This window comes from Ursus americanus, chromosome 11 (genome assembly GCF_024610735.1).
Source record: "Ursus americanus isolate L20-20 chromosome 11, mUrsAme1.1.p, whole genome shotgun sequence".
NCBI classification, from domain to species: Eukaryota; Metazoa; Chordata; class Mammalia; order Carnivora; family Ursidae; genus Ursus; species Ursus americanus.
In genome coordinates, this window is record NC_142137.1 from 74,922,806 (window position 1) to 74,949,742 (window position 26,937).

The following is a 26,937-nucleotide window of genomic DNA, read 5'->3' on the forward strand; positions in this document are numbered from 1 at the left end:
GCAGGGGGAGGGCCAGGGCCAGGAAACACGAGGGCCCCTGGAGCATCACCATCGTCCTCCCCATGGTGCTCCAAGCCTCACCTGGGGTGAGTGAGCTGGGCTGAGTTTTCAGGCTGGCTCAGACCCAGTGATTTTGGGAACAGGCTGGGGGCCCCACAGTGGTGACCTGCCTAGGCCTCAGTAAAAATGTACAACATTAATAATGTGCTTGATTGATGTCATTGGAAAGGACTTCTGAATATGTTAACTATACTGTAGATATGTCCCCCATTTAATTTTAGTTTTCTGGAAGGAGATTATAAAACGTAAGAGTTTACAGTTACTATCAGTGTTAGAACTTTGGGTTTCTCAAATGGGCAACATTACATTTTGTCTGTGTTCTGACAGAAAGCAAGCTCTTTTTTCAAAAGACTGTTCCATGTTAAAGCTTTAAAAAAAGTCTTTTTGGTTTTCCCCCAAAAAGAATTTATGAGAAACTTCATTTTTATTCTTCAGACATCTGGGAAAGTCATGAATCACAGATAAGCCTTGTGGCTGGTCCTTATCTCTCCCACTGTTTATTGTATTTTAATCCTGAAATTATTATATAACGAAATCACATGAGCAAGCTTGAGTGGAAAGCACCAGGCTGGCTCTTGGGAGCCCCACAAAATGCCTTGTGACCGCAGCCCGGGCAGGGGCCCCTCTCTTCCAGAGCAGACTTCCAGCAGCTCATTCTCCATGTCTTCCTGCTATGTCTCAGAACTCTCTAGAACCTTGTGCTCTACCAGGGAACCCCCAGTCTGTTTTTCTACTGATTGAATAAAGATTATCCACTGGGATCTTTGCCTCCATAGAGTGATTCTGTAACCCACACCCGTCCCCCTCTCTGTGACGTTGATACTGGTCCCTCTACAAATTTCTTCCCCAGCTCCCGCAGGGGTGAGGGAAGGGCTGACGGTGCAGGGGTGCACAGGGCAGCAAGTCAGTCATGATTCTTTGATCCCTGCCTTGTACTCGGGAAAACGGGGGGGGGGGTGTGCAGAGCAAGCATATCTGGCTTCCCCAGCCCACCCCAGCCCATCTCTGTGTCTTTAGTCACCCCAACTCGCTGACTCTGCTGATGTGAGTCCCCTTTCCACGGCTGTGTTCCCTGGCTTATGTTATTTCCGTCTCTTCCTCTCCTGTCCCGAGCTGCTCTGGCTCCCAGGGACTGGCATCCCACCCAGCACTTCCCTCAGGGGCCCGGTTTCCAGCCTGCACACACTTGACGTGGCAGCTCACCAGGGGCCTTGTGCGGTTTCAGGGGAGCCCCTGCCTGGCTCCGCTTCCCTGTGCACCTGGGGTGGTGGTTTTGGTTGATGTGTGGGGTGTATGCAAGCCCTCAGCTTCCATCCTGTATGCACACTTACTGAACTTACTCTCATAATTGTAGTCTCCTTGCAAATCTTTTCCGTTCTGAATTCAGATGATGCCACAGCTCCAGCGTTGGAGACTCAACCTCAAGGAGATGAAGAAGGTGAGCCCCGGATACAGCAGGGTCTGGCTGGGGGAGGGCGGTGGATGCCCACGGGGGAGGGCGGTGGAAATGCCCTGGCGCAGTCATGGGCGAGGACAGCAGACGTGAGCCCCAGATACAACAGGGTCCTGCTCGTGGAGGATGGCGGGTGTGCTCTGGGGCAGTCATGGGCCTGGGAAGTCGGGCCAGTCACGCTGCTGGGAGTCCACTCAAAGTGGACTGGATCTGGCCACTTGCAACTTTATGAGGCTCCTGCCGTCTTTCCTGGTGGCTTTGGAGCAGGCTCATGAATGCTGCCGTGGTACTTTCATATAGCACAACCCAAAGATCTTTTTTTGAATCAAAATTAATGAGTGGAAATTGCATAATTTGGATGACATAAACTATTTCAAAGGGCGTAAACACGTATGTCCTGTTCCCTGTTCATGTATCATATCTTTCACATCATGTGTTCACCACAATGTGGTGCGTGAGACGAGATTTGTGAGGTCACGTGTGTGCGAGTGTTTCTAAGGGTTTTTGAGCTTTGTAGTCATGGCAAGGATGGATTTCCTATTTTCCCTTTCATAAATTGTCTTCAGTATTCGCCAACGGGTCACAGAGTCTCAGGTGGAAAGGAACGAGGGCTTGCAGACAAAGTGTAAGGAATGCACATGGTAAATACGTCAGAGAGTGGAAGGTGGGATTACACGGCGCTCTGCAGAGAGCGGGAATGAACGGCTCACGTCTGCGTGGCGCCAAGTGCAACACGGTATCGTTAGCTCCCAGAGTCCTCAGATGCCGCTTCGCAGACGAGAACACTGACGTCACGGGTCTGAGGTCACGGGCCGAAGGGTGGCGCTGCCACGGTTCGCGGGCCTGTGGCTTGATGTGCACGGCAAACACTCAGGGGTTTGGTCAACAGTACTGCAGAAAAGGATGTGTTCCTGAAATGAGTTATGCAAAATTACGTCTTCCACGTAGTAGTTTGTACTGAATCTTTCCTGAGCAAAACCTCGCGTGTTGCACGAATCCCATCTTCACCACATGCGGGTGTGTTTCTGTCGGGGCTTTTCCCTGATCCCCACTTCTTTTCAGTGGAGCTAGTCTGGATCCAGATATCTTGTATTTACACTTCTGGATGAAGAACGGGGAGACAAAAGCGTGTGCTCAACTTTTGAAAATGTATATTATTCTTTCCTTTCGTCTCACGTACATAATCATTTTAATGATTTCTTTAAAAATGTGCAATATGGATTTATTGAGCACACTGACTTTTTGGCATTTAGGCTACCTACTGCGATCTTTAACTGAGAGACTGTGTTTTCATGATGCATTAAAAATAATTATCATTTTCTTTTGGTTTATTAGATATCGCATCACGTTACCCCACGCTTTGGACTGAACAAGTTAAAAGTCGGCAGAACAAAACCAATAAGAATTCAGGTAAAAAGGGGCCCAATGTCACTTTGTGAGGACTGCTTTAAAAGACATAGGAAGTGGTTTTGTTTTCTGGAAGTTAAGCATGTAATCCATCTTTTTCCTCAGTTTTTGATGACTCATACAAGTAATTCTTGTGACTTGACCACCAAAATGTAGTTCAGATTTTGATGTTTTTATTAAATTTTCTAAGTTCTTTAAAAGGGTTATCTGAAAATGTCAAGCAAATGATAGCTTCAGGTATAAAAATAGAAGTATTTGACAATAAGTGTTTGTTTTTGACCCAATTTCAGAGATGTCCGAACACTTGGCTAATTTAGTTCAAAGTCCTCAAAACTATGTGGGTTGCAGGAGTGTTTGACAGAGTTTTACATTTTAAAGCTGACTGTTTTGACCTGTGGAGAGGTGACACGTTGCCTCCTGCTGGTTCGCGACTTTTGCGGTTTCGCGGAAGTGGACTTGTTCTGTGATCTCTGCGCTCGCTCTGTGGATTGTGTGTGTTCCCTCTGGCCTTTTCAAGTGATTTTTTTGTATAAATACCTATTGAAAGAAAGTGTCCTTCCTGGTTTAAAGTACCCAGCTGCCGAGGGACCACAGGCTCCGTAATAACGGGAATGTACTGTGATCGGCCTCAGGTGAAAGCCATGAGTGTTCACAAAAGCAGCCTTAGAACCACAGCTCGGCTACTGGAGGTTACATGTTTTCCTTTCTAACGGGTTTCAATGCCCATTTACGAACAAAACAAAGCAAAAAATCAAAAGGTTTCTCAAAGTTCAGGGTACTAGGAATAGTTTGCTTCTCTTCCCCACCTGCGCCCTATGCACACCCCAAGAAAGCCTCCTGATGGGAAGCCCCGAGTCTCGGGATTTTGCAGCCACCTGGAAGACCCGCTGGGTCACTGGCTCACCACGCAGAAGGCAACATGAAGAATGAGCCGCGAAGGCGCAGTGGGAGGGTAGGGGTGGAACAGGTCTGATGTGTTCTTGTGCGGCTTCTGCCCGACATGTCCCTATCCCTGCCTCCAGCCCTGCAGTGTAACGCTCAGCTACGTCGCTACTGCACAGGACGCCACCCGCACCCCTCCCGGCTGCAGCTTCCGCCCGGCTGAGCTGAGAGAGGGAAGATCCGAAGGTCTGACCATCAGATACATGTGTACAAATGGCAGGGAAATCTGAAGTATATACATATTTTAAATTTTTTATTATGTTATTCACCATACAGTACATCCTTAGTTTTTGGTGCAATGTTCCATGATTCATTACTTGCGTATAACACCCAGTGCACCATGCAATACGTGCCCTCCTTACTACCCATCACCAGCCTATCCCATTCCCCCACCCCCCTCCCCTCTGAAGCCCTCAGTTTGTTTCTCAGAGTCCATAGTCTCTCATGCTTCATTCCCCCTTCTGATTACCCCCCTTTCTTTATCCCTTTCTTCTCCTACCGATCTTCCTAGTTCTTATGTTCCATACATGAGAGAAATCATATGATGATTGTCTTTCTCTGCTTGACTTATTTCACTTAGCATTATCTCCTCCAGTGCCGTCCATGTTGTAGCAAATGTTGAGAACTCGTTCTTTCTGATAGCTGAGTAATATTCCATTGTATATATGGACCACAACTTCTTAATCCAGTCATCTGTTGAAGGGCATCTCGGCTCCTTCCACAGTTTGGCTATTGTGGACAATGCTGCTATGAACGTTGGGGTGCATATGGCCCTTCTCTTCACTACGTCTGTATCTTTGGGAATCATATTTCTAGAATTCGAAATTTTTTCTTCTCAGAAGTGATTGGGAAACTGTATGAATATATCAACACGTGTACTTCTCTTACGAACTTTAGGAATGGGAAGTTGGTTTTGTTCAGTGTTGTCACCCTGATTCCAAAAGTGATCTCATTAGATTTGTCCTGTAGCTTGGATTAGTGCGAGGGAACGAGGAGAACACCACGATGGTTCCGTGGATCTTGACGCAGTGAGACAGTCCTGAGCTTTACTTGAGGAACACATATAAAATTATTCTGAACAATGTCCCTAGAAACGTGCCTTTTTCTGTAAAAGCAGTTTGAATTGTCAGAGGACATGATTTCAGGTTTCGACAGAGTACAGGGCATGTGCGCTCACGGAGCAAGCGTGCTCTAGGTTTCACTCTTCACGAGCTCTCACCGGATTTTCAGGTGACAGCGGCAGGCTAGGCTCTCGCTGTGGAGGGGCTGAAAATGATGTTTCGGGAAATGCCAGTTTACCTAAGTCACCCTATACTATAATTTGACTTAAATCAGCCTCAATGAGCAGAACACAAAAAGGTTACGTTCAGTTGGTTTATGGACGCGGGGCACGAAATTACTGGATTCTGTGGTTGTCCCGATGCACGTCCTTTCTGAGCGTCTGAAGAAAGTCCCATCGAATTGGTGTTCTACGGTATTAAAGTGTATTGATTGATTTCACTGATTACGTATAACAATGATTCCATTGATTAAGTGTAACGATGAAACAGCACCCAACCAGAGGGCTTGCGCACAACCGCGGCTGTCAGTGGGTTTCAAATGTAAGACAAGCTTCATTCATATTTAATTTTAATTTTTTTATTTTATTTTTTATTTCTTTAATTTAATTTTTTTTTTTATTTTAAGAGAGGTGGGGGAAGGACAAAAGGAGAGGGAGAGGGAATCTCAGGCAGGCTCGATGCCCAGCACAGAGACCGAAGCAGGGCTCTATCCCAGGATCCTGAGACCATGACCCAAGCTGAAATCGAAAGCGGATGCTTAACCGACAGCCATCCAGGCACCCCTAATTTTTATTTTTAAAAGATACTTTTGCTAATGATCTTCTCTGATAGAAGCATGCACATATAATTAACAAAGCACAAATAATTTGTGATTTATTATTCTGTATATACATTTCTTTTTTTTTTTTAAAGATTTTATTTATTTATTTGACAGAGAGAGAGACAGCCAGCGAGAGAGGGAACACAAGCAGGGGGAGTGGGAGAGGAAGAAGCAGGCTCATAGCGGAGGAGCCTGATGTGGGGCTCGATCCCAGAATGCCGGGATCACGCCCTGAGCCGAAGGCAGATGCCTATCCGCTGTGCCACCCAGGCGCCCCTCTGTATATACATTTCTTAAATAGCTGTTTATCCTTGCACTTTTATGCTCTTTCATGGAAGAGGCCAGACTGGGAATGCATTTCTCTTCTGCTCTGATGTTTCTCTATCAGTTAAAAGTCCCTCTATTTTTGCCCGGGGAGTTTGTACTAAAATAATAGAATATTACTCTTGCTACTAAATACATAGAGTACCATCGCCATGCATAATGAGTGTGCCTGTGGTCAGTACGCTTTGGGGCATTCGGTGAAGGAGCTCGTGAGGAGGGACCTTTCCTGCAGAGGGAAATGGAGTACTCTTGTCTATGAAAATTTACACATAGTAGGTACTCGATAAGTGTTGATTAAATTAGTAAAGACTTTTACCATCATATGTCCATTGGCTCTTTGATGGTATCATTGCTTTTTTTTCCTAAATCAAACTAAATGAAGCAAACCACCACCACAACAAAACAGATAATAGAAAAGAGAATTAAGTACAGTTTGACTGCTGCACTTTTATTAATTAAAATTTAATATAAATATAAATGAAATAGCCTCTTGGTGATTCATTTAGCGAGAAGAGCGTCACTCCCATTACGTGAATCATTACACAACAGTGAGTAAAAGCTAAAATCATGTTTTAGTTAAGAATGTATGATTCAGTTTTCCCTCTCAGTATAAAACTGAGAGTGTCGACTACTTTCTTGTATCATCTTATCATATTATTTTATTTCTAACCAATAAGATGTAAAAGTTGACCACAAAATGTTGCCAGATACGAGGTTTTATTACACACGGTCTTTAAATTATGTGAAGTTCACTCGTAGAATGTGAAAGGAGTAAGAGATGGCTTCTGAAGAAGAACCCTCTCCAAATACACCCTCGTGCTAGAGGACAGAAGTCGGTGTTGGTGGCAGTCCTGATCGGACAGCGCAGGCGTCCCAGGAGCAGAGTAAAACGGGTCGATTCGGAAGCCGCAGACTCTGCAGTTGTGCAGAGAGTAGGGACCGCCCGTGCCCCGTAGCGCACCCCCCTTATTTTATGAATTACAGGAAAAGGAAAAGCACAATTCTGAATCTCAGAAAAATGGAGAGATTTAGTGCTATTTCTGTGATTTCTTCAAATTACTGAGTACGTTTCATGGAGAAGCCAACCTCTTGGAAATGCCTCGCCCAACGGGTGGGCTTTAATGGAATTATGGCATCTTATGGCTAAAGAAACCACAGAGATGGCCTTATTCAACCCATTTAATGCAATTTTCAAAGAAATGGACCTCAGGACAGACAAGTAATTCTCTCCAAGGCAGAACAGGTGGATATGTATTTTTTTAAATGTGCTGTCCACTGAGAAGAAGCCAATTGCATAGACGTAAGCGTCTTCACTTGGAATGTTCTAGTAATCTGCGAGGCTTACTGAGAGGACGAAGGCCCCACGAGGTTGAGGTGAGGGCAGGTGTGTAGTGACACCTGGACGGGGGGAGGGCTGTGCGGTCCCATCAGTCAGCCCTGCCCGTGACTGTACCTCAGCTGTGCCCGTTGGTCCTCGGGACCCTGACCTTCCCTCACGCTGCGCTCTGGTCCCCCTCAGTCCGCGTTCCTCTATGGACACACGGTGCTGCTGGCCCTGGATCGCCCCCGCCTCCCGAGCCCTGGGTTCCTTGTAGTTTTTAACAATAATTTGGTACTTTGTGTGTGTGTGAGCGGATTCGTGAACCTCCCCTGAGCCCTCCGACACCCTGGTCACCCAGCGGCGTCACAGCTGGGGTGACGAGGTCACAGCCGGGGTCGTCAGCGTCTGCAGCCTCGTGTTCTAGCTCAGGTAGCGGCGCGTGCACGTGCGGCCCCTTCGGGACAGGCTCGGTCTGGTGGAGACGGGGTGTCCGGGCCACGTCCCTCTTTGCTCTCGCGTAGACTTTCTTGCTTTAACGTTGGTGCGAATTTTAGATACGTACCTCAGGTCTTTTTCTGAAAGTATTTTCACCTAAGTAAGTGAAATGTTAGTGCCGTGAAGAAGTGGCTTCTCGAAGGCTTCTCTTCATCAGCCCCGGAGATGAGCGACCATGACCTCCCTCCCCCCGATGTCATATTTGGCTCCGTGACACCTGAGCGACCCCCTCCTGCTGCCGAACGGAATGGCCAGGAAAGGGCCCTGCGGGTGAGTGTCATGCGCTGGAGGCTTGGGGGAGTCAGCAGACACCCGCTGAGCACCTCGCGCTGGCTCTTCCCTCCTCTGAGCGCGATGGCAGTAGCAGGGAGCTGTGCGTGAGGCCCTCGCGTGCCCTCCTGCCCCGCGCTGCTTGGCCCTTGGAACAGGCCAGGGCAGCTGGGGCACGTCCTGTCTGGGGCTGAGAGGGGAGTGGGCCTGTGCGGGGCACGAGGGTGGTCGTGACTCTGGGGACTGCACAGCACCCTGTCCCCAGGGGGCGCTACACCGAGGCCGCAGAAGGTTTTTAGCTTGAAAACCTAGAGGGTTGTGTCCGCGGATCCTGCCGTGGCGGGACGCAGCTCCAGCACGTCAAGCTCCTCACCTCCAGCAGGAGCTGGCTGCCCAGGCCTCACTGCAGGCCTGACGATTCCCAGGCTCGGGGCCAGAGTTTCCTGGGGAAGCAGAGAGGGGCGAGGGGGGACCCGGGAACTGAGAGACGCAGGAGGCCGAGGGCAGCATCTGTACCTGGGGTGCCAGTGTCGGGGGCCGTCACACAGAGGGTCCAGGAGCTGAGAGGAGGGGAGGACCCCCTCGCAGACCGCATCCTGCTGGGCTCTGGCTGTCAGCCTCTGGAGGGAAGGTAGGGTCTGGGCTGTGGCTCGCGCTCACCTTGCCTCGCTCGAGGAGGGAGGAAGTCAGCTCCTGGCTGCGAGCTGTGGCTCCAGCCCCGTGAGGGTCAGAGTGAGAGCAGGACCTGCAGCCGCAGTGGGGAAGCCACCGGTCTGCTCGGTGTGACTCCGGGGTCTGCTATCTGCAACGGGTCGCCCTGAGGGCATTCTGCCCAGTGGGAGACCTGACACCTACTTCTCTGAGTTGTCATTTTGGGGCCCGCAGGTGGATTCTGCACTCGTCCACCTGGGTCTGGGCTCTGTTGCCTCTGCCCTGAGTCGGCTCCGTGGCTCAGTGGGTACGCACTCCCCTGGGCAGGGGCTCCACTGGGCTCCATCACCACACGGTCAGCGGGGAACAAAGCGAAAGCAGAGCCCAGAGGAGGACAGAGACGGACTTGGTGGCGTGAGTTGTCTGCACAGTGATGTGGATGCAGGCTCCAGCCAGCGTCCCAGCCCTCCTGCCTCAGCTCCTGCCCTCTGCCCCGCCTGCAGAGCCTCTGTCCTTCAGGCCTCCAGGGTACTTGTAATCACTGGCCAGGGAGACAGACACCAGGTGGCTAATGGTTCTGCAAGTTGGAGAGAAAAGAATTATGTGCTGGGAGCTGTTAAATGTGTCAGGAAACCCAGCCTGAGCTCTGTGCCCGCCAGGCTGGTCCAGTCTAGTGCTCCCGAGCTGGGGGCCACCAGGAGGACACGCGGGTCCCAGAGCTCACGCTCCCCCGTCACGGCCAACTCCCCCATCCCCATCTCGGGCACACGAAGAGGTCCCCGTGGGTCCATCACGCTAGCGTCTCAGGACAGAATTCGTGCAGACGGAGGCCTCACCAGCCATCTCCATGCGACCCCATGCCTGTCTGAGTGCAGAGCCCAGCCTCACCCCCAAATCTCCCAATCCCCAAGGCCCAGCAGCTTCTGACTGACGCGGAGCCCGGCTGCCTGGCCTCACACTAGGTATTTCTGAGATGGTGTTTTGTAGATGAACATTTAAATCAGCCGACTCTGAGTGAAGCAGGTTGCTCTCCAAAATTCGGTGAGCTCCTCCCAGCAGGCCGGGGGGGGGGGGTGGCCCAGATGTCAAGTGCGGGCATGGTATAGGGGGTGGGGGTGAACTCTGCACCGCTGGGCAAGTGATGCGGTTGCCCTCTCAGTCAGGGAAGACCAAGGGAACCAGGCTGCCATTTGCTTGGGGACCCCACGTTCCAGTTAAGTCCTTCTCCCATGAGGACACTGACTTGTTCCTGGTGTGAAACGCGGTGCCGTAGGATTCAGGCCCGCAGTGGACCACGTCCAGACGGTCTGTTGGAGGGTGTGGGTCCAGCATCAGCGGTGTGCCCACTGCTCTGCTCTGGGGGACGGTGAGACTTCGTGACCTTTCTCTGTGTTGGGGCAGTAGGGTGACCTTTCTGGCTGCTGCCTTTAATGACCTGGGACTACTGGTGGATTGAAGAGCGCCCTCCGTGGATGTTCCCCCCTGTGGGAGACACAGTGTTGTTGGCCACGGCCCTGAGCGCAGCAGCAGCCTGGACCCTGGAGCTGTGAGCATCCGTGTGGGTCCTGAATGGCTGAGCTCTCCTCTCCTGGCCCGGGTCACAGCGGCCCGCTTGGCCCTGGTGGGGCGTCCCTGCTGGCTGCGAGACAGGGCGTCGACCCAGGGCACCGTCCAACCCTGGGGGCCGGTCTGTGTGGCGCTGGCCCAGGCCGTGGCCCTTGGGGCGCCAGCAGGCTCTTCCAGTGGCTCAGAGGGCGGGTCTGTGGGGCAGACTCCGTGGCACTTGGCGTCCTGTCACTGTTGCACACTGAAGTTGGCGGTGCAATGTGTCTGTTCTCTCTCTGCCTGTGGCTCTTCCGAAAGCTGAGTGTCGGGCCACGGAGATGGCCCTTCGGAGACCCCCAGGGGAGACGCAGCCTGGGGCTGGGTGGGCCCAGCCTTGAGAAGCCTCTGGTTTCACTGGTCTTTTCAAGTTGTGCATGTGGGCGGGAGGAAACGTGGGGCCCATTTCGTCCTTTCTGACGTCCTCCTCCTACTCGGGAGAAAAATGTTTCCTCCTCCCTGAACTCTTAAAAACAGCTCTGTTTTATATCCACGGGATGTCCGTGAAGCCCACGATGTCCCACGGTTTTATGGGACCCCCTCAGTGGAAACATTCTCCTGCTTTCTTCAGAGTTGATAATTTTTGTTTTATTGCACATATTAAAATTAGTGCCAGAAGATAATTATCTTTTGATTCTGCTTTAAATCATGGTAAATTGCCGTCTCTCAGGAAAAGTAATACCCATTATGTTTTCTTTCTTCGTTCTTAAGTTTTAAAGTATTCGTTCCCCTGTTTTCCTTTTTATTCTGTTTTTCAAACATAGGATTGCAAAAGCATCAAGATACCAACTAGATTCTTAAGTGATAAAATCATGGGGCGCCTGGGTGGCACAGCGGTTAAGCGTCTGCCTTCGGCTCAGGGCGTGATCCCGGCGTTCTGGGATCGAGCCCCACATCAGGCTCCTCCGCTGGGAGCCTGCTTCTTCCTCTCCCACTCCCCCTGTTTGTGTTTCCTCTGTCGCTGGCTGTCTCTATCTCTGTCGAATAAATAAATAAAATCTTTAAAACAAAAATCTTGGTTATTTGCAGAGATTTAAGTATTAAAATAAATCTAATGTAACTTCTTCTAAATGTCGACTGTAAGAGTATATTATTTTAAAAAATATTAATTAATCCACCCAAAAGTTTGCATAACTGAATTTATTCAATTTTCCTAATTGTAAAGGGGAGTGTTAATTTCAATCATGTGTAATTCTTAGATTTCAGTATTCAAACTGTGGTTAAATAACAGGGATGCAGCATTTCGCTGTCAGTGCAGGAAACAGTCACGAGAGCAAGCACGTCACACCCAAGCTGCTTGAAAACACGTGCCGGCTGTGTACTCATGCAGGCTTCGTGCTCTCACCACGTGAACGTGTGCATCTGCTTCTCTGGTGAATTGACGTGGTCTGGTATTAAATAGAACCAGAGCAGCGATTTACGGAAAGCTTATCATCCATCCAGCAAAGTGCCACGTGTTTCAATGGATAATATAATCTAATTCGTGTCTCCCAGGGAAGTGCATTTTCAAAGTATTCTAAATGGCAGAGGCTTGGATTTAGCCCAGATTTGGGGTTCCAGATGTCTTACCGCCGCATTGCGGATCAGACAGGCGTGGTCGCTTCCGAAGCCGGTGGGCTCTCCATGAAATGACTTTAGTCCCATTCTGTGGACGTTGTCTCTGTGTTAGAGAGCAGACCGGATGCCTGGCCAGGCTGCCTCTGCTGTGAGCTCTTGACGGGGTGCAGGCCTGGACTCTGGGGAGGGGCCGGCTGCAGGAGTGACGTGATAGGAAGTAGCACTGGGCAGAAGCAGGTGTCAGGCCCGTGGATGGGCCACAGGTGTGAGGACCAGGAAGGTGACAGTGTCTTCACTCTGGAAACTGAAAGCAGAGCTGCGCCTTCCCCGCCATTTACGTGGTAAAGGACACACCGGGTGAGTAGAGGAGAGAGGTAGGGGCACCACGAGCCACGAGGGGGCTTTGGGGTGCCATGCACACGCGCAGCATGTGTGGAAACACAGCAAACAGAGCAGTTCTGGGTGTGACTTCTCTGGGCGGCCGTCAGTTAGCTGCAGCCTTTCTTCCAGCAGAATCTCAGCTTCCAAGGCCTCTGTGATGACCTGAGGTCATCAACTGACTGGGGCTGGTTTGGGGTTCCCTTTGTGTGACCCTCGTCAGCTCTTCTCTCTCTGGGTGTCAGCATCTCATCTTCAAAGTGTAGTGTGGAGACCAACAGGCAGGAGTCAGACCATGGGTGTGAAAGCCCCGCCAGCCAGTTGGGGCCATCCGTGTCAGCCAGTCCCCAGGGAGGACGTCGTTCCCAGTGCTTCACATCTCAGGTCAGTCTCAGACTTTGCAAATAACAAGAGGACTCTCTCTGAGAATCCCGTGTGTGTGTTCATTGTAAAGTTACTAGAGGCCCATGTTGAGAATTCAAGTGCTAGAAATTGTAAGGACGGGACAAATAACAGACTCCCCGAGGAAAGTTTGCTGGTCGCAGTGAAATTCATGGCTTGCTGGAATCCCGATGTGGTTTGCAGCATGAACTTGGATGAAACGTCTCTCCTTGCTTTTCATGCTTAGGAATAGAAATTTAACAGACCAGACATCACCATGATTCTGTTTCTATGGTCTTCCCGTCAGTTAGATTAATGACTAAATCAGAATCGGTTCGGCTTGTGAACAGTGGAGGGCCTTCTTGGAAACGACTCACAGTTAAACGAGATTAGATTTCCTGTCTTCGCCCACAGGGAGAGCGGAGGCGGCATTCTGTGCACGGCTGTCCTCATCCGACTGTGTCTTGTCAGTGGCCTCCCCCTCCCTAGCTCTACACAATTACTTGTGTTGGGCGAATAGTACAGAGCTTGCTAGCCCCGCACTCTTTCTACCGGCACGTCTTTCTTCCGAATGGGACGAAGCGGACGTTTTCGGCGTGATCTGACTTGTGCAGCTGTCACCACCACCTCATTTTAGAACATTTTCATCATTCCAACTAAACCCCAAGTGCCATATCCACTAGCAGTCATTCCCTTTGCCAACCCCCGGCCCTGGGTAGCATTAACCCACTTCCGTCCGTGTAGACGTGCTCATTCAGTGCATTCACGCGGGTGGAGTCATGCAGTGCGTGGTCTCCCGAGACTGGCGTCCTTCCCTCGGTGCGATGTTCACGAGGCTTCCCGAGCTCTAGCAGGTGTGCGCCTCCCTGTTCATGCCTGAACAACGTGCCGCGAGCGATCCGTTTGTGCATTCCTTCATCAGCCGAGCGACACTGGGTTGCTTCCACTTCTTGGCGAATGAACAGGGTTCTCCGAATATTCATGTGTGCTGTTGTGGGACCTAGCGTTCCCTTCCCTCGGGCACCTAGCTACGAGCAGAATGGCCAGGCCATACGGTGACTACGTGTTGAACGTTTTTGGGAACCGCCAGAGTCAGCGTACCGATTTGGATCCTCGCCAGCAACGCAGGAGGGTCCCAGCTTCTCCTCACCCTCTCCAACTTTCCATTTTTAAAACACAGCCGTCTGAGGACGTGTGCGGTCTTGGACTGTTACAATTTTGACCACATTCCCACAGTAACTAACGATGGGCCCTTTGCTGGGCTTAGTGGCCACTTGTGTATCTTCCCTGGACAAACGTGTAGTCAAATCCTGTGTGCATTTTGAATATTTGGCTATTTGCTATTTTATCACTGAGTTGCTAGACTTCTTTATGTATTCTCGATTCAAGTTTCTTGTCAGATACTTGATCTGCAAATATTTTATCACGTTCTGTGACTTCTTTCTCCACGGGATTGTTTGAATCACGAGGGCTTCTACTTGTGATGAAGTCGCCTTCGTCTTCTTTTCTTTTGTTGGTTGTGCTTTGGTCCTGCCCGCAGGAAACTGTAGGAGTTGGGCCCTTCCGGGGGAGAGAGCAAGCTGCAGCCACCTTGGGGCTCCGGGCAGGCACCCCATGCCCCGATGTTGGCCGCGGGAGCAGCGGGCCTCACACGTGTGCCGATGTGCCCTCGCGTCCTCCTTTACCTGAGATTAACCTGAACCTTGAGGTTAATCCCGCTGGACAATTTCCGCCCTTCACCGTCAACGACTTCTTCCTCCTCCTTCCCTTCTACCGCCTCCTCTTCCTCCTCCCGCTGCCCTCTGCCTCCTCCTCCCCTCCTTCTCTTCTCCTCTCCCTTCTCCTCCTCCTCCTTCTTCTTTAAAGCAAGCGAATCCGGTTAGAACTTACACCAACAGGAACTCTGAACAAGGGAAGCATAAGAGGAAATGTTATAAAAGAAAGAAAACAACACGTACGTTTTGCACGGTACACACTCACCCTACGTTCACATTTCCCTGCTGTTGCACATGGATCTGCCCCCCTGACCCCGGCAAATACACTTCCCTGGGCTCGGCCTTCATGTCGCTCACCTTCGTAGAGAACGGGTGCTCGGGCTTTGTGCAGCAGTCAGGTGTTAACACGGTGTGTTGGTCTCCGAGGCTGTCGTAACAAAGCACAACAGACCGGCGGCGTGAACGACAGTGACCTGGAGCTGGCAGTCAGGCGCAGCCGTGGGCTCCTCGCGAGGCCCCCCTCCTGGTGCGCGATGGCCGCCCTCCCTCTGGTGCTCGTGTGGCTTCTTCGCTGCGCGTGCACATTGGTGGGGTCCCTTCCTCTTCTTTGAAGGCCCAGCCAGGTCACGGCAGGGCCCCGCCCTCATGGCCTCCTTTACCCTCAGTCAAAACCTCCTTAAAAGGTGATGATATTAGAAACCCTCTCTCTAAACTCAGTCACATTAGGGAACAGTTGCAGTTCCAACGTGTGAATTGGGGGGGGACACAGTTCAGGCCAAAATATGTGGAATTATTGCAGCTGCGACTCGCATTTGCATGTTTTGCACCAAAAGCAAAACCCGTCGGTAAAAAGGCTCAGCGTGGAGCCAGCGTGGAGCGTCTCCCTGTTGCGCGTCCTCAGCCACACCTCTCATCCTTCTCTCTGGGCCCCTAGATCTAGCCTCGTGTCTTTCCGTGAAGAAGTTCCTTTACGGCGGGAACGGTTTTGCGGTGGGTGAAGGAGGGATTCTCACGGAAGCCACACCGGTTCCTCCTCGTAACCTCGCTACAAGCGTCTTCTTTGAGCGCCAGCGACGTTGATCCCAGGGTCTCAATTTTGGATGAAGACAAAATTGAGATTTTCCCCAAATCTAGCTTTTGCTTTCATCACCACAAATATTTTGTATAAAGTAACTATTTTCAATTGGTGTTTCCCCCCATTTTTGTGAAAACCAGACAAGTAGAGTCCATGTAAACTAAGAAAAAACTTCCGTATTTTATGAAGCTACCGAAATGCGTTTTCCACTTAAGCCAGCGGGGATTTTTTCCAAACACTCCTGTGCCCCCACGCCTGACCTCGATGCGTGAGCTGTTGATGACACACACAATTTCTGTGCAATTCTTAGGAAGACCTGCTGTGGATAAAATGCAGCATCAGAGACTTTGTCACAGATCCTTGAAATAGGGAATTGGCCTTTACTTCGTACACTTGTGGATTTAATCATTGAATAATTGTGGGTGTAGTCTTAGTTTCAGGCCTGAAATTTCTAGTGAGGCTGAAGGTGTGAAGGGGGTTGCCAGCTTTACCGTCAGTGCTCGACCTGGCCAGTGCAGAGCGAGGCCGCGCGGGGCGTGCAGGGTGCTACCTGTAGGAGCACCTGCTGGGCGCGTGTTGGGGGAGACGCGGGGAAGAGGGTTCGTGACGCACAGAGTCTTCATTCACAAGTAGTACTTCAGAGATTGGAAAGAGAAGGAGCGCTCTCGAGCCGCGGTCCTGCTGCTCACAACTGTTTGAACTCAGCTTGGGAAGGGAGATTTCCGAGACCCGTCCTGGCCAGCAGGCGTGTTTTCTCTCGTTTCTGGAAACTTGGAAGTAAGTTTGTTTTCATGTTTTGTGTTACTCTGCCACAAGAGAAAGGAGGATATTTTCTTCATTTTAGAAGTTGGTTTTTAAAACAAACAAACAACACCGCCCCCCAAAAAAAGGAAAAAAAATCTTTAAAATGCTTGGTTGGGAAGAGAGTTTTTTATTAACTCAAGATTTTTTTTTTAATTTTAAGCATTTTTCAATCATGATGTGTTCTCTTCATTGCTGAAATAGTGCATCTAAAGCCATTGCTTCGTTTCGAAATAACCTCTTGTTACAACGAAGACGCGTAGGAAGTGGGATTGCGGGATTCGGCACCTGTCCGCGGATTACTTAGAACAAGTATCTTTTCATGTGCTCACGCGACGTCCAGGTCTCTCCTCCGGTGGGATATCTGTTCAGGGCTTTTGCCCATTTTTCAAGTTGTCTTCTTATTGTTGGGTTTCAAGTGTCTTTACATCTTTTAGATACAGGCTTTTGTCAGATGTATGTTTTGCAAATATTTTCTGTCTGTGGCTTGTCTTTTCATTCTGGTGACAGTGTTGTTTGCAGAGCTGACATCGTCTGTTTTGACGCAGTCCAGGCCATCCATCGTCTCCTTCGTGGCTCACACCTCTGTCTTACCCAAAGAGTCTTCACTGAGCCCAAGGTCGTCCCGACTTGCTCTGTGCTATCTCCCAGAAATTTTATAGCTTTACCTTTTACATTAGGTCTATGACACATAGTGAGTTAATTTTTGTGAAGAGTGTAAGGTTTGTGTCTAGGTTCATTTCTTGCCTGTGGACGTCTAGTTGTTCCGGCATCTTTGTTGAAAAGACTGCCCTAATTCCACTGCGTTCTTTGCTGCTTTTTCACACTTCAGTGTAGGCGTGTTTGTGGGCGTTTGCTTCCGGCCTCTAGAACGGCGCCGAGACATAAAAATGAGTGGTTGGCTGGGAATGGGACTGATGGTGAGCGAAGGTCTCAGAAGCAAGGATGGGGGAGGTTACACGTGGAGATGCAAGTCTTGGCCGCACTCTCTTCTGAACAACGTGAAGAACCCCTCCTGAGGGGTCCCGGTGGCCCCCAGAGTGCTTCCTGCCCCTCTCAACTCGCAGCTTGGCTGTACTCGTTCAGTCGTGGTCTTTGCTAGAAGGAAGCCCACTCTCCCCAGCGTCCTTGGTGGGCTGTCGGCTGTGCTTCTGCTCCGTGGCAACGTGCCCGTGTTGGAGGCAGAGCAGCAGTGCTGGAATCTGTTCTGTGGGGTGAGGTGGGACGGCACCTGCATCGGGCCTCGTTCCCATCAGGACATGTAGGATGTTTGCAAACCTGGCAGAAAGGCCCCATGGGACTCCAGAAGGAATTTGAAAAGAACATTTGAGGCGAGGAGATAATTGAAGATAACGTAATTTTAGTATTTTAAACACTCTGTCATAGATGGAAAATGTAACCCTGCTATTTTTGGTGGGAACATTTCTAATGCTTCCCTGCATTTATTTCTGCCTTATTTACTTATTCTTGGCAGGGTATATTCTTCTGGAAGTCTTTCTCCTTTTCTCTCTTCATGCTTTATCTTTCCCGAGAGCATCGTGGTTGCAGGGACCTTCACCCCCACTCAGGCGCGTCTCTGAAGGGGGGTTGGGGAAGTTCAGGGCATGATGCAGACGCCCCCGTAGCCACTCACTGTTGTTGTCAGACCCCACGTGGGCTGCTCTTTACTTCACCTGCAAGTGGGCTCTGCTGGGAGCGTCTGGGCCTGCGTTCAGACTTGCAGTTGGAAACATTTCTTGCTTAGTACAAATATTCAAGAGTTTATTATAGGAAATATTAGCACACAAGCAGAATAAAACAAAATAACTTGTGAAGCCATGATCCAGCGATAACTGGAAGGTGCGGTATCCTAATCTGCGTGTGCCGTGAGCCAGCTTTGCAGGTGACACCGAGCATTTTCCACGGCCACGTGTCACTGCACCATGGGGCTTCTTAGGGTCCGGCCACGGCGGCCGCAGTGAGTGGGGAGATGCGGGCCTCGGGCTGGTCTGCTGATCTGCATCTTGCGGATCCAGGAATTGGGGCTTTATAAGGTTCTCCAGGGGATGGTTTGCACGGTAGTACTTGGGACGTGTTCTCCCATGAATTATCTGCACGGCTGTATTTCTCACCATGGTAGGATGTGACAGTTTGCTGAACCCCTTTCTTAAGAGCAGACTCTTATATGATGGTAGCATTTTGGCATTATTAACAATTGTTTAAGGAACAAATTTCTTTTTTTTTCCTTAAGATTTTATTTATTTATTTGAGAGAGAAAGAGCATGAGCAGGGAGAGAGGCAGAGGGAGAAGCAGACTCCCCACTGAGCAGGGAGCCCCATGTGGGACTCGATCACAGGACCCTGGGATCATGACCTGAGCTGAAGACAGATGCTTGACTGACTGAGCGACCCAGGTGCCCCAAGAACAAATTTCTTAATCCATTGTCTGCACATTTGTGATTATGTGCTTGGGATGCCTTCCTGAGGATTCCTGGAAGCTCTGGCTGAAGGACACGTGTGTTTCCTGAGCTCTGCACGCCCGTCAGCACGGCTGCTGGACCCCTTACTCCTTCACTGCAGAGCCGCCTGTTGTCCTTGCTACAGGCGCTAGGAGCAGAGCTGCGTAGACATTGGTGTGCACGGGCAGCACCTGGAGTCACGTCAGCGTGGTTGGTGGCTCACTGCGGGGGCGAGGGACGCCCGCGCCGCTGGCACGGGGACCACAGCTGGCGTGGTCAGGCTGGGGAGGCAGAGGGAGGGTGTTTGTCTCCACTGTTTCAGCAGCGGCGCCTGTAGCACAGCTGAAATATCTGACATACAGGGAGACACTTTGCACCATTCACTGCATGTCCTGGTTTCCAGCTCAAGGGGCTTCGGGGTCCCCTCCAGGTTGTGGGGCCCTTGCCCCCTCCCCGTCTCTGCACCGGCTTCATCATCAAGGAGCCCTTCTCCACGTGTGGGCTGGGGTGGCCCCAGGGTTTTTGACCATACTTCCAGCAGTCTAGAGGACTTTTTTTTTTAAGCAAGTCCCAGAAATTATTTCAACAGACGATCTTGGATCGCCTGTCCAGCCCCGAACCAGTCTCGGGTGGAGGGATAGGGCATACTCACTGGCCATGCTGGCGCCCCTCACTGGAGGCAGGGAGAGGTTGGCTGTGGGTGTGGTGCCCACTGCATGGGCTGACTGCCGGGGGAGTGGTCCCCTCACCCCACAAGACTAGGAGGGGGTGCGTGGAAAGGAAGCAGCCATCACCAGGGTCTCTGTGGCCTCTTCCCCGAAGACCATCTGCTCTGTGGGCTGACCAGTGGGCACCCCCGCACCGTGCAGCTGAGACCCGGCCCAGGCTGGGGCAGCGGTGCTGGGGCTCATGGGGCTCATGGCGGGATGGGCGGGGGCACAGAGTAGGTGAATGCAGGTCTGAGTGTCAGCAGGACAGTTTGGGCGGCAGGGAGGGGACAGGACACGTAAGTGCACAGGACTATGGTGTGAGGGGGTGACACGTGCTCCGTGCACTCAGACTCCCACAAACTGCAGGACTCGAGTGGGAGCATCCCGGAGCGAGCGGGTCAACGAGGTACAGCCTTGGGCACAGGCAGATGAAGGGGAGAGATGTGTTCTGGAATGTTCCAGCTGAGAGTTTAGAGCTCAGGTTTGCTCCTGAGCGCCTCAGACTCTGCCCCTCGCTCAGGGAAACAGTCCGTGTGGCGTCCCGGTGATAAGACGCAGAGTCAACCTCTCACCGCCGGACGCGGGGTCCTGGCCTCCCTGATCGCCGTGAGGCCGCGCTCCGTGCTCTCCGCGCACCAGGCGCCCTGGTGTAATGCATGTGCGAAGGCGGCCAGCAGGCCGGCGGCTGCCCTTTGCATCCGCTGGAGCAAACGTTGCCTTATTAGGTGACTCGGTGCCAGACGTGCCGTTTCCTGTGCGCTGTGATCTGCACAAGTTAAATATTTAGACTCTGCTGTGTTTGAACACTTCTGCCAAAACGTGTTTTTCGGTTCTCTCCCTTGTCAGGGAGAGCTGGAGCGCGGCCTCCGGCCTCGCAGAGGGGGAGCGTCTGGGGGAGCTGAGCTAGAGGGGGCTGGGGCGAGGGGCAGGCCCGGCAGGGTCCCCCGCGGACGGGAGGGGTGGCCCACGAGCCCCCTATTTCTGCAGCTTCACATCCAAACACAGTTGTTCTGTGACTGAAAGTGAACGTAGATATCAGGCCGCACAATGAGCCTCAGATGTGTGTTTTGATTCGCTTTTGACGACCGTCTTCCCCTCGGTTCCGAGTCTCGCCCCGTGTGCTGACGCCCCTCTGGAGAGCACACACCCTGTGCCTCGCTGGGGTATGGGGCAGAGCCGCCTGTGCGGGGATGCGGGGACCCCCCCACCGGCCGCGGGAGGCACGCGGACCCGCGAAGACGGGGAAGCGGCAGGAGCCTGTCACGAAGAAGGAAGAGCCCAGCCGAGGGCCTGGCTTCGCCAAGGAAAGCAAAACACAGGCAGAGCCGTTTGAACCAGCCGTAAACACTGAAAAATAAGCGATGCCGGGCAGCGTGAGGCCTTCCCTGCGGCCGAGGGAGACCTGCCTGGGTGTGGGGCCGGCCGCCCTGGCTGGTGCCTGCTCGGGGACACACAGCTCCACAGTCCGGCTCCTCCTCAGCCGGCGTCCTCCCCAGCTACCCGCCTCACGCGTCGGACGTGCTCTCCGGTGACACTGCCCCCTCTCCAGCTCCTGGCCCTGCACTCGAGCCGTGACCTCGCTGCTCTCAGCTCTCCAGGGCCTGACACAGCCTGACCTCAGACACCGGGGGCCACGCGCCCACGGAGCCACCAGGAAGCAGGTGCAGAGGCCGCACGCCTGGGGCCGGCGCTCCGCTGCTCAGCCCGCATGTGGGTCAGGCTGAAGCTCTCGGCTGTCTGGTGGGATGATAATGGTCTCAACGCACGGCTGTGGGGAGCATCCTGACGGGTGCGTGGAACAGGCCTGGCCAGTCCCAAACATTCCCAGATTCGCCATTATTAGAAGAGTCCACAGACATGCCCAGCGCAAGGGTCTTCTTGAATAATTTGAATCAATGGTCTAATGCAACAGTTCTCAAACTTTTTGGTGGAAGAATCCTTTATATTCTTAAACCTCATTGAGGACGTCAAAGAGCTTTTCTTAACCTGGGTTGTATCTGAATATTTCTGGTCAGTGTTAAAGCTGACAAGTGTTTACTACCCAGGGACACATCCTGTCTGTGTCATCGCAAGTCATTTGTGAGAATCAAAAAGCAAAGGACACGTTGATATTTTACAGAGGTGGTTATGACCTCATGGATCCCCTGGGGGCCCTGGGGCCACACTTTGAGAACCGCTGCTCTAGAGTAGGGACAAGACATTGACACATCACAAGCAAACAGAGGAGCTCTGTGTCTGTAAGGTCACGATGGTTGGGAAGCACGTGGATGAGCTCAGTGCAGTGGGAGGTCAGACAATCCAAGTCCCTTGCTGGTGGGGAGAATTAGGGGAGTTCCCCCGAGGACGTGGGCAGAGGTGAAAGCACTGACTCCTCAGCCTGAGGCCCATGATGGACCCACACGTGTAAACTTACCTCCCCAGTGAGAACACTTGGCTCCTCGGGCCCAAACACCTTCATTTGGGCTATTTAGATGCTTCTCCGAAAGCAAGTAGGGGGACGTACATTATGGGCAGAGCAGGAAGGGCCCTTTCTGAAGGTTTCCTAGAACAAAGAAAACCTGAAAAGGAGATTCAAGCCACCGTATCCTTAGAGATACTTGTTTTGAAATGGGGATTTGCCCTTTGAAATCTGTCCATGTTTAAAAAATATCTCGAGGCCAAAGTCCAGTTAGGGTGCCTTCCATGATCTGAGCACCTCTGCTTCCATTTGTTCAAGAGCTTGCTGGCACCTAAACTTCATGACATTTCGTTTCTTCCCCTCTTGCCCCTATTACAGATAATGCTTCTGGTTTCAGTTGCGTTGGCTGTCTTGGTCCAGTGATTAGGAAAGTGACTGAAGAATGTCAGGATTTCTCACTGGGGCCAGTCTCAGAGGAGAGCAGCTTGTAAATGTGTCCTGGCCTCCCTGAGGTTGCCAGTGGTTGCTTGCGGGTGCGAGGCGTGGGTGTCCTGCCCCTGGCCCTGCGTGCCCGCCAGCCTCCCCTAGTGGTCATCGGCTGCATTGTCATGGCACAAATGGTGCTCAGATCTAGCTTAGTGTCAGGTGCACCTGTGCAACGAGGCCATGGACCGAAGGTTGGACAAGGCCACAGATGTGACGACACAGTAGTGCCTTGTGGAAGGAGCTGATCATTCCCTGTCCTGTGAGCTGAGCCCAGGACTGGGAGGCCAGCTTCTGGGAGACCACAGCTGAGGAAATGGAAGCAGCATTGCCTCGGGATTAACAACTTGGCTTGTATCCTACTTCCACCATGACTTGTTGCACAGTCTTGGGAAGCCACAGAACTTCCCTGCACCTGTGTCCACGAGGGGGACCCATGGGTGGTTTCGGTGCTTGTTGCACAGGTGGTTAGGACTGAGGGAAATTACCAGGTGCTGCTGGTGGCTGAGCTCTGGGTAGGACAGTCTGGTCCATGTGCCAGCAGTGCCTGAGTGGAGCTGAGGGAGCCTGGGCAAGTTATGAGGGTATCCTCACCTGTAAGATGTAACTATCCTCACCTGTAAGGTGTAATGAGGGCAGCTTCTGAACTGAGTAAACTGAGTATCCATGAGTGTCTGTGACCAAGTATGAGTGTTCACAAGTATCTGTGACTAGGTGTGAGTACTCATGTGTATCCGTGAGTGTCTATGACCATGTATGAGTGTTTATGAGTATCTGTGACTAGATGTGAGTACTCATGAGTATCCATGAGCATCTGTGACCATGTATGAGTACTCATGAGAATTCATGAGTATCTATGACTATGTATGAGTGTCCATGAGTATCTGTGACCATCTATGAGAGTGTTAGGAGTATCTGTGACTAGGTATGAGTACTCATGAGTATCCTTGAGTATCTATGACCATGTATGAGTGTTCATGAGCATCTGTACCTAGGTGTGAGTACTCATGAGTATCCGTGAGCATCTATGACCATGTATGAGTGTTCATGAGTATCTATGACTGGGTGTGAGTACTCATGTGTATCTGTGAGTGTCTACAACCATGTATGAGTGTTCATGAGTATCTGTGACTAGGTGTGAGTACTCATGAGTATCCATGAGCATCCGTGACCATGTATGAGGGTATTAGGAGTATCTGTGGCTAGGTGTGAGTACTCATGAGTATCTATGAGTACCTATGACCATGTATGAGAGTGTTCATGAATATCTGTGAGTACTCATGATTATCTTTAAGTATCTGTGAGTATCCATGAGTACCCATGACTAAACCGTGAGTATCCATGAGCTCACAAGAAGTGGTTTGGATCATGCCAGCATGTAGTGACCCCCAGCAGTCCTCAGCAGTTGCAGTTGAGTAGGATGACAGATGGGAATTGCTTCAGTGCTGGCAAGTGCTAAGGAAATGTAGAATGCATCAGGGGACCTAAATGATTCTAGGACCCTTTCTGCTAGGATCGTATATAGTCTGTTCATCTCCGAATCATTCCCTTGCAGATAGGCCCACATCCCCCGTTCATCCCCTTTCGTACAGAAGCAATCATCTAGGCTCAGGGCAAATGCTCCCAGGGCTATTTTCAGAAGTAACAGTTACCCCAAGAACAAAAAAGGGTCCACGTGGTGTTTTCCAAGAAGGGAGAAGAATTCTACCTCAGGATTGAGTTACTTCTAGTAACAACAAATTGCTGTCCCTAAAAGAGCTGCTTTTAATGTCATTTCATATATTAGTCTCGGCAAAAACACCTGTTACAAGGAACTGGATGCAGGTCATGGTGTTTGGGGGCGTGATTTTCAGGCATTGGCATATCATTTCTCCCTGGTTCTGAGGGTCCTGTCAACCTACAGTAAAATGCAGTTCTGCTGGCTTAGTCCCGTGGCCTCACGCGCCTTGTCCCGCACCCATTGGAGAGAGGGGTAGGTGAGCGTGAAACTCTTTGTGTGGCAGGATTTGTGTATCTCTTGTTTCATCTGTCTCACAGTGATGATGCAGCTAGGGGCTGATTTTCTCATTTTGTAAATGAGGGACAGACTTTGAAAGGTCAACTCAAGAATACACGGTGAGAGGGTTTGCGCTGTTCCGAACCCTGACACACATCTAGTCCGTCGGGTTGTGCGGCGTGGGTAGGGGTGTGGTTCTCAACCATCTGTCATTTGTGTCCAAATGCTGCTTCTGTTTTTTCTCTCTCTCATCTCATTACTTAAAACCCAGTATTCTTTCCTTTATCTACACGCAAAGAAAACTAATTCAGATAAATTTTTAAAAAGATTTTATTTATTTATTTATTTGAGAGAGAGAGACCCACGGAGCAAGCACAAGCAGGGGGAGGGGCAGAGGGAGAGGGAGTAGCAGACTCCCCACTGAGCAGGGAGCAGCCTGACAGGATGCAGAACTCGATCCCAGGACCCTGGGATCATGACCTGAGCCAAAGGCAGATGCTTAACTGAGCCACCCAGGCGCCCCTAGTTTGGAGAAATTTGGCCAACTCTGGATAGTGGCTTGAGTGGACACAGTGTATTTTAATCTAGGACAGTGGTATCAGTTTTTATTTGTAGCTGTGTTAGATGAAACCAGATAAAAGTCTTAATGTGAGATTTGAAAATGGAAAATATTCTGATCCCTTGTTAAGGAATCCAAATATAAAATCAGACTTCTTTTCTTACCTCCCTTTCAAGAAAATCAGTTTCCTAGTTCTACATAATTTAAAGGAAAAGAAGTAACATTTCTATAGCGCATTTGAGCCTTTGCAGCTCACTAACTATGAAAGGCGCTGTGAGCAGAGAAAATGGATGAGGGGGGCATTGTCCTGGAGGGAGCAGGCGAGGGGTGTGGCACTCAATGCCGGGGAAGGCTTCGGGGTGTCATTAGCTGTGGCTGGGAAGGTGTGCGCACAGTGGAGCTGCTTGGTGAGGGCTGCTGAAGCCCGTGCCATGATGGTGGGAGGGCTAGGGTAGCCCTGTGGGGGCTTGCAGTGTGGAGAGCCCTGGGGAGGTTGGAGAACGGGATGGGACCTGGGGAGCACCTTCGAGAGTTAGGTTCAATATGGAGGAAAAGCAAATAAGAGGGTAAAGGATCACTCCAGAGTGATGTTTGTGCAGTTGTCACTGACAGAAAACTTTGGTGAAGTTGCCTTTCACTATGGATGAGCCCTCCTAAGACGGTGGGGACACAGGGAAGATACAGAGAGAGGTCAGATGGGAACGGGGTGTGACTGAGGCTCCCTCAGCATCGAGGGGCTCTGAGAGCTGGCCAAGGTGGCTTTTCCTTGTCATGGCTTATGGGGCTGTCCTTGCCTCCTCTTTCAGGGCCTACACCTCATGTCTCCGATTGGGAACGACTTCTAGATCTATAGTTACTTAAGTCTGGGTCTGCTGCTATGGGAAATACACATATATGGGAAAAATAATCGGGATGGACACCCGTGGTCATTATTTTCTTTCCGAAGAAACCAGACCTATGCATTGCATCCAGATCTTTATTTTTTTGGAAATATGAGTTTGGCTGTGGGCTTCCCATATTGTCTGTTTACTGTCGGTGTTTCTAGAGAGGACGGCGAGAGGTGGGGTGCCGTGGTTGGTGCGTGGGTTTATGTGCCATAGCCTGAGTATGGATTCCCACTCGGCTTTTCCTAGCTTTGCCATCTTGAGTGAGCCATCAACTTTTGCGGAACCTCCCTTTGTTCTGTTGGTAAAATACACGATGGGAATATATACCCCTCATTCTGTTATTATTAGGATTACAGGAGAATATGCAGACGCTTGCCTGTAAATATTAAGGCAATGACCCTGGATTAAGGGCGAATCTGAAAAACCGTCCTTCAGAATTACATTGCCTGGCTGGTCACGAATGCGCGCTGCTCGTGGACAAAGCCTCAGCATCGTGGCTCCCACGTGGCATCTTCCTGAAAGCAGACCTGCGGGTAATTCTATTCCATCCATACTGTAAGTTTCAAGGGCTCCCTTAGCCCAATCTGCCATTTCTAGAAAATCAAATGGCAAGGGTGCATTTCTTTTTATTTTTTTTAATATTTTTCCTTCTTTGATCATCTGTGTTGTATAATTAAAAAGAAAACCACAGAAATTCCATGACTGATGAAGACAATATGAGTAAAAATCAGGGATTCAAGTCTAAGAAAACATGGAAACCACTCTGATGACATCAGTGACAGATGAAATATATGCCTGTTTTAGCTTTATCTGGTAACTGGTCAGAAATGCAAATCACTCAGCTCACCCCAGACCCGCACTTTGGGGTCCGGATGGCTTGGTTCCAGTCCTGTCTCTGCCACTCGTTACCTAGATTGGGACAATGATTTATCTTCTCTGGTTCAGTCACTGAATTTGTAAAACGATGACAGTAAACCCACCTCACAGAGTGAGCACATGCGAAAGGAGGTCAGCACATGAAACCTCTGTAGTCCTGCATCCCCACGACATGTTACCAACTGTCGATCGCGTCTCTGCTCATGTGCAAATTCATATGCTGTTTATAAGTGGGATTCTACTGAGCGAACTGCCTGTTACTTTATCTCTGACATAC

At 50.8% G+C, this 26,937-nt stretch overlaps 1 protein-coding gene across 6 annotated transcripts in view; it reads left to right on the forward strand.

Annotated features, from left to right (window-relative positions):
• Positions 1–26,937, forward strand: part of SMOC2 (SPARC related modular calcium binding 2) — a 154,853-nt gene that overhangs the window by 71,557 nt on the left and 56,359 nt on the right. For 4 of the 6 annotated variants that reach the window (XM_087865691.1, XM_045770611.2, XM_087865693.1 and 1 more), the window contains exons 6-7: positions 1,415–1,498; positions 2,849–2,923. In XM_087865691.1, coding sequence (XP_087721817.1) covers positions 1,415–1,498; positions 2,849–2,923 — 159 coding nt within the window. The remainder of the gene's footprint in view (positions 1–1,414; positions 1,499–2,848; positions 2,924–26,937) is intronic. The other 2 variants (XM_045770612.2, XM_045770613.2) reach the window with 1 other exon arrangement.